Source organism: Clarias gariepinus, chromosome 22, assembly GCF_024256425.1.
Source record: "Clarias gariepinus isolate MV-2021 ecotype Netherlands chromosome 22, CGAR_prim_01v2, whole genome shotgun sequence".
Lineage (NCBI taxonomy): Eukaryota > Metazoa > Chordata > Actinopteri > Siluriformes > Clariidae > Clarias > Clarias gariepinus.
The window spans coordinates 20,942,002-20,957,106 of NC_071121.1; the positions used below are offsets into that span (position 1 = coordinate 20,942,002).

The 15,105-nt window shown below is 39.0% G+C and overlaps 1 protein-coding gene across 6 annotated transcripts in view; it reads right to left on the bottom strand.

Annotated features, from left to right (window-relative positions):
- Window positions 1-15,105, bottom strand: part of plekhg5b (pleckstrin homology domain containing, family G (with RhoGef domain) member 5b) — a 77,139-nt gene that overhangs the window by 28,027 nt on the left and 34,007 nt on the right. The window contains exon 1 of one of the 6 annotated variants that reach the window (XM_053482117.1): window positions 8,373-8,495. The exons of 4 other annotated variants lie outside the window; for them this stretch is intronic. In XM_053482117.1, coding sequence (XP_053338092.1) covers window positions 8,373-8,450 — 78 coding nt within the window. In that variant the 5' untranslated portion in view covers window positions 8,451-8,495. Of the gene's footprint in view, window positions 1-7,458; window positions 7,529-8,372; window positions 8,496-15,105 lie in introns of those variants that run through there. One more of the 6 variants, XM_053482119.1, reaches the window with a different exon arrangement.

Sequence of the window (15,105 nt, forward strand, 5' to 3'; positions counted from 1 at the left end):
ACTGCTTTTTGTGTTTATTTGTGAGCAATTGATTGCTCAGAGTGTACCCTGCCCCATGCCCAATAAGCAGTATAGAAGATGGATAAAAAAAAAAAAAAAAACCTGAAAAAATAATAATAAAATCATGTCCTATACAGTATTTTTGTCCTCGCCCACCCACCCCCCCCCTTTTTTTTGTATTGCCAAACAAGTGACCTCATACTGACCCCCAATGTGACCTCATACTGACATGAGAATGTCACCTGGTCTCTCGTGGGGCGTGGAGGTGTGGGAACAAATATATCTGATGGATGTCGGTGTGAATAAACTCAGCCGAAAATGTTTGGAACAGGCTTTACACACTAGATCATGGAGCATGGCTATGAGGATTTGTGCCTGTTCCAGTTCAGCCCAAAGCTGTTCAGCAGGGTTGAGGTGGAACCCATGGTTGGTCTTCCTCTATAACCTGGCTATTGTGGTGGGATGGGAAAATGCAATGTTACAGAATCCTTAGATAACCTGTGCAGTTGTGTGCTTCCACGTTTGTGGAGACAGCTGTATACAAACTGTTGGCCATATAGTGTAGACGGTGCACTGAAACATAAGCCTGATTAATTAAGTCTGGAATCTGATATCGGCCGTAAATAACTTTAATGCCCCTGTGCTGCAGTGGGAATGAAACCTTTAAATGTAGCGCTCATAGATGTCACTGATATAATACCGAGGACTGGTAAGGGGTCAACGTCTCCAAAAAATTAGATCCAAAAGCAAAAAATTTCATTAGATTTTTAAGCATTGCAGGTTTTCGATTTGATTTTATTCTATACCAGTCATTTTTAATGTCTAATCTATCTAAAATCTGACTAATTGACAAATTTTAGAGTATTTAAAACTATTAAAAGTATGTAATGAGCACTGAAATGCCGTGTAACCTGCACTCAAGTGTTTACATGTCATGCTTCATACGACGTGATGGGATTTTTCCCCACATGGTGATTTTCTGCTCTACATTGTAGTAAAGTAGCTGTCAGTATTGCACTAATTTTTCACGTACAAATTTTTCATGTGCAAAATAATAGAACAAAGTCCTGGGAGTGCTTCACTTCTAAAACGCTGGCCCCCCAGGAACTCCTTTAATGGCAGAAACACGCGGAAATGGCTTGGAGCGAGGTCAGGACCAGTCCCAGCCAAGTTCCCGTAATGTGCAAGTGGTGTTCCTTGAACTATTGTGTATAGTTCCCACAATCAGATGTTTTTTTTAAGTTGGTGACAAGTTTAGCATCGATTTTTAAGGATCAAGCATTCCATAGCTCTAATACAACCATGACGGCATGCTTTTTTGTTAGTAATTGTCTACTTTTTCACATTTTGGCCGTAATTAAACTTTACAATGGTAGAGCTCAGCGTTCCAAAAAAAAGAAACACTCAAACGTCATGTGCTTCTGTAATATTACTTCTTGGTCATTAACACACACTGTTTTTGAACAACTTTATGTCAATGTATTAATCATCGTATACCACTCCATAAATACACCATCATCACCAACTCCTTGTGCAATGGAAGTCCATTCCAGCAGAAGCTAAACATCTCCATCATCACGTGTGTGTGTGCTGCGCTGCTGTACATCTCCATGCTGTCTGACATTGCGTGTATAATAGGACAACACTCAGACAGCTGTATACACATATCAGGATTGGAAGCTCTTCCACTGGGACGTCTTTTCGTTCGGAGCCACGTGGCTACAGCTGATATGCTCAAATTCAGAGCACGTGTTGACCAGACACAAACACGCACAGACATATGGAGTGTGTTTGGCCGGGCCTGGAGGTCTCCGATTACATGACATGCAAGTCTGGAAAGCAACTGCCACCATAACATTTGCTTTGTGCTGTTGTTTAGGTTGGAGCACAGAGTGATGATGGTAGACTTTTGATTTAAATGGACAGAGTGTAAAAGAAAGTAAAGATTTATTTTAGACGGAGCAGATGAAAGCACACTGATCTGGTCATCGGTGGGATGTGATGAAGTGCACTATGCAAGTTCATCCTCACACATCATCCGTGTTGCTGTTTAGAAACTGTCCATTAAGTCGAGGCAGGACTGGAGTAGGACAGTAAAAACTGCGATATAATCCTCTGCAGCACTAATGCACTGATCCTAGCGTTTCACTAGTGCTTGGATACCATCAAGGTCGAAATATCTTGGAGCAAGGTCAGGACTTTACAGGAGATGTGGCAATAACCTTCCCCGCCAGATTCCTGTATGGTGCAAGTGGTGTTCATGAATAAATGTGTGTACAGTTCCCACAGACAAATGCGTCTCTTTCACAAGCTGGCGACAGGTTATTTAAAGACTTCCGATCACCAAGTGTTCCACTCAATCAATGTTCACGGAAACACCTGCCAGCTCAGACATGGATGTACAGCCTTTTTACGAAATGTTGCACCATTTAAACGTTTTACGGCGGCTTAGAGTGTCATCATCTGTAAATGGCAACCGGTTTTACGCCTTCATTCGCAGGACATTTCATCACAAGTCCTGCTTTTATGCATGCACCTTGTATAATACCTTGTGCGCCAAGTACCTATACTCAGTATTAGTATAATTGAATTATTATTTTAGATTCATATTACATGGTTGAGTTTAGAAACTAGTAAGTTTGACAATTTTTAAGCAAACTAAAACAAATAGGTATATTTGGTATACTGGCTGATGCTCAAGATTACAGTACGAGTATCATGCCATCTCTAATGAGTATTAATTACTCGTATGTAGCCTCAATGATCATCATGCCGTTTAAGACAAATGCAAAGATCAGTTCCGTTCAAGGATGAGTTCTTAGTATAGAAGTAAAGAATGCAATCAGATTTTCGATGCAACAGATTTAGAAGATTCCTTTTTTAAGCAAGAAGTATGTACTCCGCATAGCAGACATATTTAAATTCTTGGACTCAATGGACAAAAATGCGATATGATTATGGGTTGGAATTGAGGAGAAAGAAGCCAGACATACACACTAGTCCTTAATGTTGTAATAATTATAAAACTCTCTTAGTCTCACTGGCCAGACCTCATGAAATGTCCGGATCTAGAAAGGAACACTAAGTCAATCAGAGAGAAAAAGGAATGCCGGCGACATTCTGGGTGATGATTTATCATCATGTACTGTATTGATAAACCACATTCTGACTTAATGTGTAAATCTGGACGTCTCAGGATGGGATCTATAGACATTGTGGTTCCATGGCATCATGTCAAACTGCATCTTGTCTCTATGACTGTTTACAGATGCTATAAGTGATAACAGGAATCAACATGCTGTACAGATGTTCGCCCACGCTGAATGTTCCTATACATGAAGTCAAAAGGTCAATTTATATATATGGGTATGTAATCACTGGCAAACGGTCCTCACATCCTTTTCATGCTGTCCACTGGGGAAGAATTTCTAAGGTTTTATAAATTTAAGAAGAGAGTTCCGTATAAACTTTATATATGCGCCATCGTAACATCCAGGCCTATGTTTAATCACGTCACAATTTCAAGTGAAAAAACGTGTACTACATACATGACGTAAATTCCCCACAAAAAAAAGTCAGCCATAAAATTAAAAGTAAAACTCAAATAAAAAATAAAGTACAATGTCTCACCCATTACAAAGATAGCCTGCTGGTTCTCATTTCATTTTTAAAACCCAAACGTTTGATCGCTCTTTAAATCCCTGCAGCTTATAAACTGGGACTGCTTCAATCTAAATCATGGAAATGTGTGAGCATGTGTGCGCGACAGGCGTACACAGAGACGGGGGCGCCTGTAAATGATTCACAGGAGCGATCATCAGCGTTCATGACTAAAGTGTGTCATGCAGACGGGACACTCAAACACTCGCTCTCACACATGAACACACAAACCTCCCCTACTCTAAAGACTAGAATCTACCGGTCTCACGAAAAACTTACGTGTCATGGTTTTGCAACAGAGCCACACAAACAAAGCAGTAAATAAAGCCGTCAGACACAAACACACACAGACGATTAGTCAGCCTGCTATGGCACAATACTAAAGACGTAATGATTCTGTTTTTTCTCCCTTATCTTACTCATCCACTGGTTTTAGTTAGTTGTAGGCGTCACAAGTCATTTTAAATAAGCAAAAAAATAAATGATGCACTAGAAATCCAATACACGTTTCTTCCATTAGAATCATACACTTCAAAGTATCACAAAGACGACATCATATTTCAAACATTCCAGATAGTAATCGTTTTCCCCCTTCTGGCTTTTAATATTTCTTTAACGTGACGCTTGTAACTATCATCAATTAACCTCCAACAATAAAAAGTTAACTGCATGATTCATGTTGCTTCAAGTAAACCAGAGAGGGATCTAATTTACTTTACAATCATATGGGCTTGATGACGGCATGGCAAGAGTTTTTTTTTTTTTTTTTTAAATAATAAAAATAAAAATAAATAAAAAAGCAGCACAGACTGCCTTGGATTAACTTCCTTATCCACAATTTGTTCTTCATTCACTCGTTAAGTGGGCCTAAAAACAGAATGCCTATAATGACTAAGCTTCTGAAGCTAGCTGTGGGTCCATGTGGTTTGGAGTATGTTCAGCGGAGACATGAAAGCACTTAACATGCTAATGAGCTTATTCACATCAACATGTAAAAGGAGAGTTCAACGTAAGCTCTGACGCTCGTCATCAGAAAAAAAACAACAAAAAAAAATGGCTACTGGGTAGTGGGCTGACAAGAAGCATGAGGGCTGACTAAAAGAAAGTGTTTTTTTAACACAAGATGGGTTAAAGAGCATGCAGAACGATGCAAGCATGCAAGCAATTATATATTTTATATCTATACACATCCAATTTATCGTATAATTTATCAGTCAATAGATATCCTTAACACTTGATGTTCCCTTCTTCTATACTCCCATCCAGGGTAAAAACCCTGTTCCAATCCAAAACTGTCACCAAAGACGAAAAACAAACCTGAGATTGTTAGATCAAGGCCTAGCATCATTTCCAAACATGGCTACATATAAACCTCTAAACTTTAGGAGAAATATCCCAGAGCGCCATCCAGATGTGCACTCCTGTAAAGCATCTGTTTAGAAAAAAGCGCAACCCATGGATCCGAGCAGCGAGTTTCTCAATGAGCTGATGACACACCTCTGTGGGACACCGCTGGGATTTCCCAAAATTACATGCTCCAACGACTACATGAAAAGCCACCGTTTCCGCATGGCGATGAAACTGACTTATATCAAATCTAAAATCCTAAAATACAAACCTTTTTTGGGGGGGTCAGTGGGGGTGAGGGGGACAAGCCATGTAACTATTTGGGGACTAACTTGAGAGTATGAGTACATAAGAGGATGAGTCTTTCTTTGAGTCGGATTATTTTTCTCAAAGGTGTCTTAATAGACCGGATTAGTCATGTCTACGACACAGTCTCACCACCTCTGGTCAAAAGCTGATGGGTGTGGTGTAACGTAAACAGTGGGCATGAAGGAAAAGTTTCCACAAAACATAGGGGTGAGTATGTCAGCTGCATGACATCACCTTATATTTAACGAAAGTAAAATTCAAAAAAAAATATATATAGCTGTGATGAGGCATTTCTTGGTCTTTAATGGCTATAGGGAAATATATATATTATTAAAAGAAAAAAAGAATAAAACAAGTAATGTAATAACAGTAACTTTATGTGTTTAAAACTCTTAATTCCCATTTCTGAGATTTAATGAGATTTAAACCCACAGTAGGTGTGGCCTACACCAGAGTATCACTATAGCTCCTCAAACACACAAACACTGGGAAAAAAATTCCAGAAGTTGAAATCCCAGCACTGTTCCTAAACCTCAGCTACAAAACCCTTGGTCATAACTGGTCGCAACCCAATCTACTTGCAAGGCCATTTTTAATCCTGCTTATACAGTAACCAATTTAGTTTGTTTTGTTGTACTGATTTTCTAACGAAATTTCCCAAAATCTCATCAAACCACAGGCCTGCTTTACACCACAGTGACCCTGAGCAGGCGCTTACTAAAGAGGGATGAATGAATAAACGCATGACGTAGCACTGCACATTTATCTTACATCACAATTGTGATTTTTAGACATCTCGCAAGTCTTATATCTGACCTCTCACTTACCCGAGTCCTTACAATACCAGGTTCCCAATTTGACCCTAAGCTTGGGTTATTGATACAACAGATAAAAATCACAAGTGTTATTACGCAATTATCTAATAGCAAAAAACTGTAATTCATTACAGGTAATATTTGCATTGCCATAAATATAATTAAAGCTAATATGTTATTTTAAATACACACACACACACGCGCGCGCACGCACGCACACACACACGCGGCACAGTGGTGCACCACCATGGCTGAGGGTACGATTCCCGTCTCAGGTCTGTGCGCATTGAGTTTGCATGTTCTCCCCATGCTTGGTGGGTTTCCTCAGGGTACTCTGGTTTTCTTCCACAGTCCAAAACCGTGCAGCATAGGCTATTTGGCGTCCCCAAATCTCGTTTTTTTGTGGTGCTAAATGAATATTTAAATATCCTCTTAATGTGATTGATTGGATAAGAGTGTCTGCCAAATGCCTAAATCTAAATGTCATGTAAATGATCATCTGTGTCATTATTTGCAGTTAGCCTGGATAAATACATTTGAAAAATAAATGGTATATGTATATGTAACAGTTACATTTTAAAGTTTCAAACAATATAATCATTAAAATAATCAAATCATGCATCCCTATTATCCATGTGGGTTCTCCTAATGACATGTTGGTTCTCTGCCATTGCCTGTGCTATCCAGGATCTTCTGCGACACCTGAACCAGGATTAACCTGGACACTTAAGACGGACAAACTTATAAGTTCAAACTTTGCTTCTTTTACACTCGAAAATAATTTTAACGTAAATTCGATCAGTTTGATCTCGTTTCTATTTGTTAACACTTCGCTGAGCTTAGCGCGGCCGCCCTGTAAACCTAAGGAATGAACGATCGGCACGCTCATCATACAGTCATCATCGGGAGCGGATGACAGCAGCCTGATTTCCCGTAAAAAACATTCTGCGAGTGTCTGTTTCAACATGTAGTGCAAACACTTATCTGGAACACCACACACCCACCTGAAGCAGCCCGCACTGTCACTTTTGCACAATAAGCTTTTACATGGTACACAGACCCAAATCAGAAGAGATAAAGTGTAGGCTAGGGGTTAAGGAATAAACCTAGTTCTGCTATATTAAAACTAGATGGAAATAACTTCAACGACCAAAAAACATAAAAAAAAAAAAAAAAAAATTGTTTCATTCCCTGACACTGCCATCCAGTCCCTAATCATGCCAATAAACTCTGTGTCCAAAACAAAACATTAAATATGAGCCAGCTGTGTTTGTCTGGAAACGCAAACGTAAAGGAAAAGAAAACGAATCACAGAAATTAGACTCACCTGCTGTTTCTCAGCTCAACTCAAGCTCAGCGTCTAACTGAGATTCGAACGCGCTGACTTGAACTCCTACAGCCTACTGTGACGCAACACCGCTATCCATAGCTCGGGGAAAGGAACGGAGCCGAGAAGAACAGAAGGCGGGAGAGACAGACAGAAGGAAAGAGGGAGGGAGAAGGAGAATGACAAAAAAAAAAAAACAGAGTAGAAAGGGGGAAAGTAGAGGAAAAAGTGGCTCAGAGAAGAAATAGGGATAAAGACAAACACCAAGCTTTCAAGAGTTTAATTTTTTTTTTTTTATAATTTGGAAATGTGCAAAATTCCTTTCTACTTTTGAATATTTAACAAGCGCTAGGTTTATTTAGCAGGATATGAATAGACAGGAGGCAGGTTTGATTTGTTATAACGGAAAGTAAGAGGGGGCATTTACATTGGCGAGAGCCGACCATCACGGCTTGTTGATATAGGAAGCAGATGTGAACTATGCAGATGCTGGAGCGAGAGCACACGAGCATGAATCTTAGACCTGAGATCTCGCTGAAAAGACTTAAAAGGGTAACTTTTTCTCTCTAAAATGACAAAAAAAAAAAGACAGAGAAAGAAAACAGGAGAAAAGCTGTTTCAAGTCATACATATCCATCTCCAGCCCAGACCTGCTCGCCTGCCCAAGTCGGCTTGACAAGTTTAAACTGCTCCGCTTACACATCACGGTCTGTGACGTTAACAAGTAATTTGCCAGAAGTCTCTTCAGGCGGTATCCTTCACTCTCACCCATGTCTCACTGCTTAGATCAGCTTAAGCCAACAAACACAGGACAACCATCACATGATAGAAATTAAAAAAAAAGTGATGAAGAAAAAGAAGAAGATGAAGAAGAGGAGAAAAAGCAGGCCTGTTTCACTCCTGCAGCTGCTCACCTGTGGCAGACAGACAAACACGTGCGTTTGAGCTCCCGCTGAGTCCTGCGGATTGCACGTCATCCTGTACGTGTGCATGTGAAATCTGTGTCCAGTCCGAGTTACTGTACGTTCAGTGCCTTGGTCTGCGAGTCTGTGTGTGATTATGCAGTCAGCTTCTCTGTTTAGAGATATGAAAGCTTATCTGATAGGAGAGGGCGAGGCTTAGAAGAGAAAGGGGGAAAATCATGTTTGTCCTAGTTTTTTTTTCTCTCTCTCTCTCTCTTTTCCCGTTCTGTGGGTACGTTTTTTTCCCTTTTTATATTTCTGGTAGATTGTAAACACAGATTAGTATCACTTAAACAATTGTGCAATACAAGTAGGAGGCAAAAAAGAAAATCAAGCCTCCATTAGAACCAAAGGGTAAATAAAGATATGTGATGCTGCAGGGCTGAAAACCATAAACGCACAGAGACAGACTTATGAGACAGAGAGTACAAACATAAAAACACACCACTACGTGATCCAGAGGATCATGACTTATCAGTTTTCCCTCTTATTAGAATAGCTACAAGTTATTGACTCCAACCCAAAAAGCTTTTACAAGAGAATACAGTATACAGAGACATGATGCATGACGACTTCCCAAAACGATGCGTCCTATAGATAAAGAATGGTGCTTGATCTCACAGGTTGCTGTGTTTACCAAGATCTATCCGAACGTACAGTATACACAACGAACGGACGCTTTGGTTACCGAGCGGTGCGATGGAAAATCGCAGCCATGGTATATTTATACTTACAGGTATATTTTCACTTTTTCTTAAATTACCCATGATGCTATGCAACTACCTGCTAACAGCAGTGCTGGTCAGACTTCTCATTAATATAATAATAATCGACGTCCACTAATAATGATGAAAATCCCCTACTTGAAAACAACTGTTTAACAACTTGTCAACTCAAATATCCAATCAGCCAATCACATAGCAGCAAACGCACTGCATTTAGGCATGCAGACATGGTCAAGACGATCTGCTACAGTTCAAACCGAGCGTCAGAAAGTGACTTTAAACGTGGCACGGTCGTTCGTCCCAGACAGGCTGGTCTAAGTATTTCCGAAACTGCTGATCTCTCGGGATTTTTACACATAACCATCTCTAGGGTTTACAGAGAATGTCTGGGAAAAAAAGAAAAAAAAAATCATAATCCAGTGAGCAGCAGTTCTCTGGATAAAAATGCTATGTTGGTTCCAGAGGTCAGAAGAAAATGGCGAGACGTGTTCAAACTGATAGAAAGGTAAAAGTAACTCAGAAAAAAACATTTTGATACAACCAGGGAATGATGAAGAGAACCTCTAAATGCACAACATGTCGAACCTGGAAGCAGCTGAGCTATAGTATAGCAGCAGAAGACCACACTGGGTGCCACTCCTACAATTTACATCAAAACTGGGCATTGGAAGATTGGGAAAAAAAAGTTGCTGCTCTGAAAAGTCTTGATTTCCGCTGTGATACTCGGATGATAGGGTCAGAATTTGGTATAAACAGCATGAAAGCATCAACGGAATCAACGGTTCGGGTACACTGGACTACAGTTCGGTATAGTTCAAAACCCATGACCCATGAGCAAGGTCTTCAACCCTCAACTGCTCAGATGTATATTAATAATACAAATGTTTAAGTCCCTCTGGATATGGGCGAAAAATAAATGTAAGTTTTCTTGGCATACTTGGCGCCCTTTAGTACCTAAGTATTGTTGCTGACCCATGTCCATCCTTTTACTGTATAACCACAGAATAACACGCTATGTCACAAAGCTAAAATCCTTTTACAATTGGTTCTTGAACATGACAATGGCTTTACTGTTCTCAACTGACCTCCCATAGTAACTGGATCCCAATCCAATGGAGCACTTCTGGGATGTGGTTAAACAGCAGATTCTCACCATGGATGTACAGCTGACAAAATCTACAGCAACTGCGGGATGCGATCATGTCAGTATGGTCCAAAATCTCTCTGGAATGGTTCCAGCACCCTATTGAATCTACACCAAGAAGAATTAAGATAATCTGAAGGCAAAATCGGGTGCAACCCAGTACTAGCGAGGTGTACCCAATTAAGTGGCCGTTGAGTTGGCTTTTGGGGTGCACACACAATAAAAAAGACAGAAACAAACTACAAATCAGTGCTCATGGGTTTACATTAAAGGCGCCTGGATGATTGACTGGACCAACCACCCAATGTTTTAGACTGGAATAAACTCAGGAGCGTGGCGCATTTCCAGGAACAAATCTTGGAACCTTCATCACTACTCCTCATCGCTACAGTATTTATTAGCTACTGCCAGGAGCCAGTCTGCTAGAGTGTTTTACGTGACCCTTCCACTCTGCATTTCTCTAGCTCCCTCAAAACCCATAAGCATGTATTTATTAGAATATAAAAGCCAGAAGCTAACCTTGTCCTTGAAACTATAGAGTTACAATATGTAGGCGATGATTGGAGTGACTGCCAATCAGACTCGCTGCCCATTTGCCATTTAAAGTAATCCAAGTTGAACCCCGCTTACAGCAACTCTGCCAAAATTTGTTTCTTAATTAAGAAAAAAAAAAAAGAATAATCGAACAGATGAGCCAGACAACGCAATCTGCAGAGAACAATCTCCAGTCCACCCAACCCCCTGCTGTTCAACATTAAACAGGACTATATTTAACAGCTAGTCAATTATCCCAAAGGATTCGATTCCTAAAACCAAAGGCATTGCATGGATAGCTCGAGGGGTCAGGACGCTTTTCAATCTGACCTTGGCATTAACCTCCTGAACCCAATAGGATACCATGACACTGAGTGAATGGGAGGAACTCAAAGGAGAAGCGCAAAGGGCATACACAGGTTTAGGAGTAATTAGACGCCTCATGCCTCCCGCACCATTCCCAGTAAGCAGGGATCTAAAGGAGGCATTTAGCGCACTTTTATTAATTTAATTGGCAGGAACACACAATTTGATCAAATACATTATGTGGATTCAAACTTGGCGACAACAAAAAAATAAAGATATGTTGAGCTGTCTGAGAAAACTTCAATAGAAAAACTACCATGGCACAATATTTGTAGCAATGTGGGACCCCACCAGATGTCATTGTGGCTGATTTCTAATAAACAGTCTCAGGGCTGTGTGTGTGTGTGTGTGTCTGTCTGTGTGGAGTTTGCATGTTCTCCCCATGCTTATTAGGCTTTCTCTGATTATTCTGGTTTCCTCAAACAGCCCTCAGACTAGGATAACTGGCATCTTGCAAATGCCTATAGCATCTGAGTGTTTAAGCAAGTGTGTCTGTGCTTTTGGGCCCTGTGAACCCTGCCTCGTACCCCGAGCTGCCTAGGATTGGCTCCAGAATTATCGAGAACATTGAGGATTAATGCATAACTGAAAATATGGTGATCTTTCAAATTTAGCGAAAACTATTTACCAGAATTACATTATTTTGGTTACTTTTTGATATTTTTTAAAGAAGAAATTTCGTTTTGCAAAATGCATTTTCCCTAAAGAAACTATGTAAATGCAGATAATCCGTTCTGGCCACCTAAAATATTACCAACATTACCAATTTACAACCCTCTAACTATATTTCTGCATATATAAACACTCAAAACATTTAGAAAAGTTCATATAAATGAATTAAAATATAAACTAAATAGACAAACCTCACTTAACCTTCATTTATAATTCCTCTGAACAACAACAGCTTAAAAAAACTTAAAAACTTAAAGTGGTTCCATTTTCATCTTGCTGCTCTCCTTGATAACATGTCGCGCAGCCACATACAGTAGAGCCCTGGATTATGAGTAACTCCTTCTGCAAGCGTTTTTTGCAAGACAAGCAAATTTTTTTACCTTTATTTTTAAAGATAAAGTGTAGGTTAATTATTTTATATTTTGTATTAATAGTTTATAATTTATTTTTAAAACAAATCATCTGAGTTATTTCTTATGGGGGAAATTTGCTTTATCCGAGTGCTTTAGCTGAAGCACACTTCCGGAACCAAATATGCTCGCAATCCAAGGTTTAATTGTAATGAGTTTTAATAAAGCTGGCAATGTTTTTATTTATTTTATGGCATTGTATAATTTATAATCTGTTCCCATATGATGTATTGGTTTAAGTGTTGTTTTGGTTGCACGTTTGGTTTCACGAGGGGAATCCTGGTGACGCAAGGAGGTCAGCTGACCATGTTTAAAGAGAAGCCAGGAGGCCAATGCCCCAATGCTGTTTATACGCATATAAATACTCGCCTTTTTTCCCCAGTGCTGCATAAGTATGTGAATTCTTATGTCTCTTCGTGGATACATCAAAATTGGATTACTCACTATTGGGATGATAAGACAGGATTTTTTCATCGTTGTGTTCCTTGTTAACACTAGCTGACAAGATAAAAGTTCCATGTTTGTGGAATCTCTGCTAATCAATTATTACGAGTGTTACAAACACTCTTAGTGTTACAAACATTCTTGGTTCTATGTCTTCACCAAATCGTGAGCAAAAAGCAAAAAAAAAAAAAACTTTGCCTTGATCGCTCCCAAAACCACTTAGGGACACACTTTAAATCAGCAACCCGTTTCTCTTTCTGTGATATCCCAGATGTGAAGACCTGAATTATTTCTACCTGATTTTATTATCTAAATTTTGAAAGCCTGAATTTTTGAGGCTGAAAAAATAAATAAAGTGTGATTTTTTAAATATATATTTTTTTATTTTAGAACATCAATCTAGTAAGGTCAATATTTTTGCATTGACCTTTTAAATGCCTGAATTACATTTTCAGTTGAAATATACAACCACAATAAATCGCAGTGCTAAAAATTTCAAGCATTATAAATGCTCCAAGGATTTTTTTTTATTATTCAGATCAAATTACAATGCAGAGGAATTCGAAGATTTTTATTGCAACAAGTTTTCGTTCAGGTCATGTAATTCAACATGCTATTTGGCTTTGAGGAATTTTGGCACTGTTATACTTCCATAATTTTCTTACGCAAGTTAAACAAGGTTTTGGGTAGTTACTGTACGTGCCACAGCAGAATCAGACAGAAGCGCAGGGTCCTGTCACAACATTTCAATCAGGTTGAGGTTTGGATTTAGTATGGACTTTCTGGGCCAATCCAAAACTTTGATTCTTTTATTTTTCAGCCCTTCTGATGTAGATTTACTAAAGTCCTTCGGATTCTTATCCTATTGCATGACCCAATACTACTTCATGGTCGACTCAATGTGCACAGTGCCCAAGACCAAATCATCACTCTTCCATCGCCATGCGGGTCTGAGGTGTTTCTGCTGAAATGCTGTTTGTTTTTTTGCCAAACATGGCACTAGGCATAAAGATGTCTTGAATGCTTTCCGTTTGTGAATAATCTTTGGAACTGTAGAACACTGAACGCCAAATTGTTTGGAAATGGGTTTGTTAAATAAACAACTGCACAGTGAAAAAAAAAGTTATATATTGTTGCTTGTTTTAAAAATGCTTTTATGCAAAAAATACAATTAAAATGAGGGGTTCTACTTTTTGAAAATAAAAAAAAATTATTCGCCCCATCCGCACAGGACGCTGTGCTGCCTGCCGATGTAGAAAGGACCGCTTACATTTTACCACCTCAAAATGCAGACGTACAGAAATTAAAAATCATTTTAACACTTTCTTTTGTTTTTTAAACATTAAAAAAAAATTATCATTATCATACACGAGTCGCCACACAAAAGCATCAATATAGATAACGGAATCGTTAATAACATCAATATAGTTAACGAATCCCTAATGTGCAATCTGTATAGATCACAGCATGCAAACTTGGCAAAAAAGTTTAAAAGTATATAAAATGGCCTAATAAACAGAGCGTACCAAAAGCGAAACAGAATAAAAAGTGAGAGAATGACTAAAGAGCAAGGAGGTGACTCATCGTCATGATTAACTTGTCTTTAAATGCTTTAACCTCGGGTAATGAGACCGAAACTGATTTTGAGAACGCTGCTAATCAAATCGAAATCTTCTTTCCTAATAATATTTTCTTAAATCCCTAAAATTTCACCATAACATTGTTTTGATGATAAACGTAGGCGGAGAGTCGATGAAATCAGAATGAAACTGGAATACGTTTAAATGCAATTTTCTGCTTTGTTACTTTGAGAGATCGTTAAACGCTACATCTTTTACTTCAACCTTCTAGGCAAAATGAGAAACAGATTTTAGTTGAGGACAGCTTGTAAGCGTTCTAGCAGCAGATCTTAAACTCTGAGTTTTCCCAGGCTGCCACACACACGCGCACACACACTTCATTCAAATCTTACAAAAGTTCTAATTACACAGTATTGATTTCAGTCATCTCCTTATGACTAACACATGAAACTGACTAAATCTGTAAGATCTCTATACTAAATATCAACAAAGAAGAATAAACCTGTTAGTCATGTATACTAATTTGAGCCCTACAATGGACGAACAAGGAAGAGCTATAGAAGCATACAGTAACGCATCAGTTTGTTTTGGTATGATAACACACGAGGATTGCACAAGTAGGGCAGAGAATCTGATTACTCAATATTCTCGTCTACTGCTTTTCCCACCTGTGTGCAAAGACTTCCTGGTCCATGAAGATGATAAGAGTGCTTTTATATATTATCAAACCGCATAATCAGCTCGAACAAACATAAACAGGAAGTAATATCTCACCTTGTTCAATAGACAATTTATAATTAATGTACATCC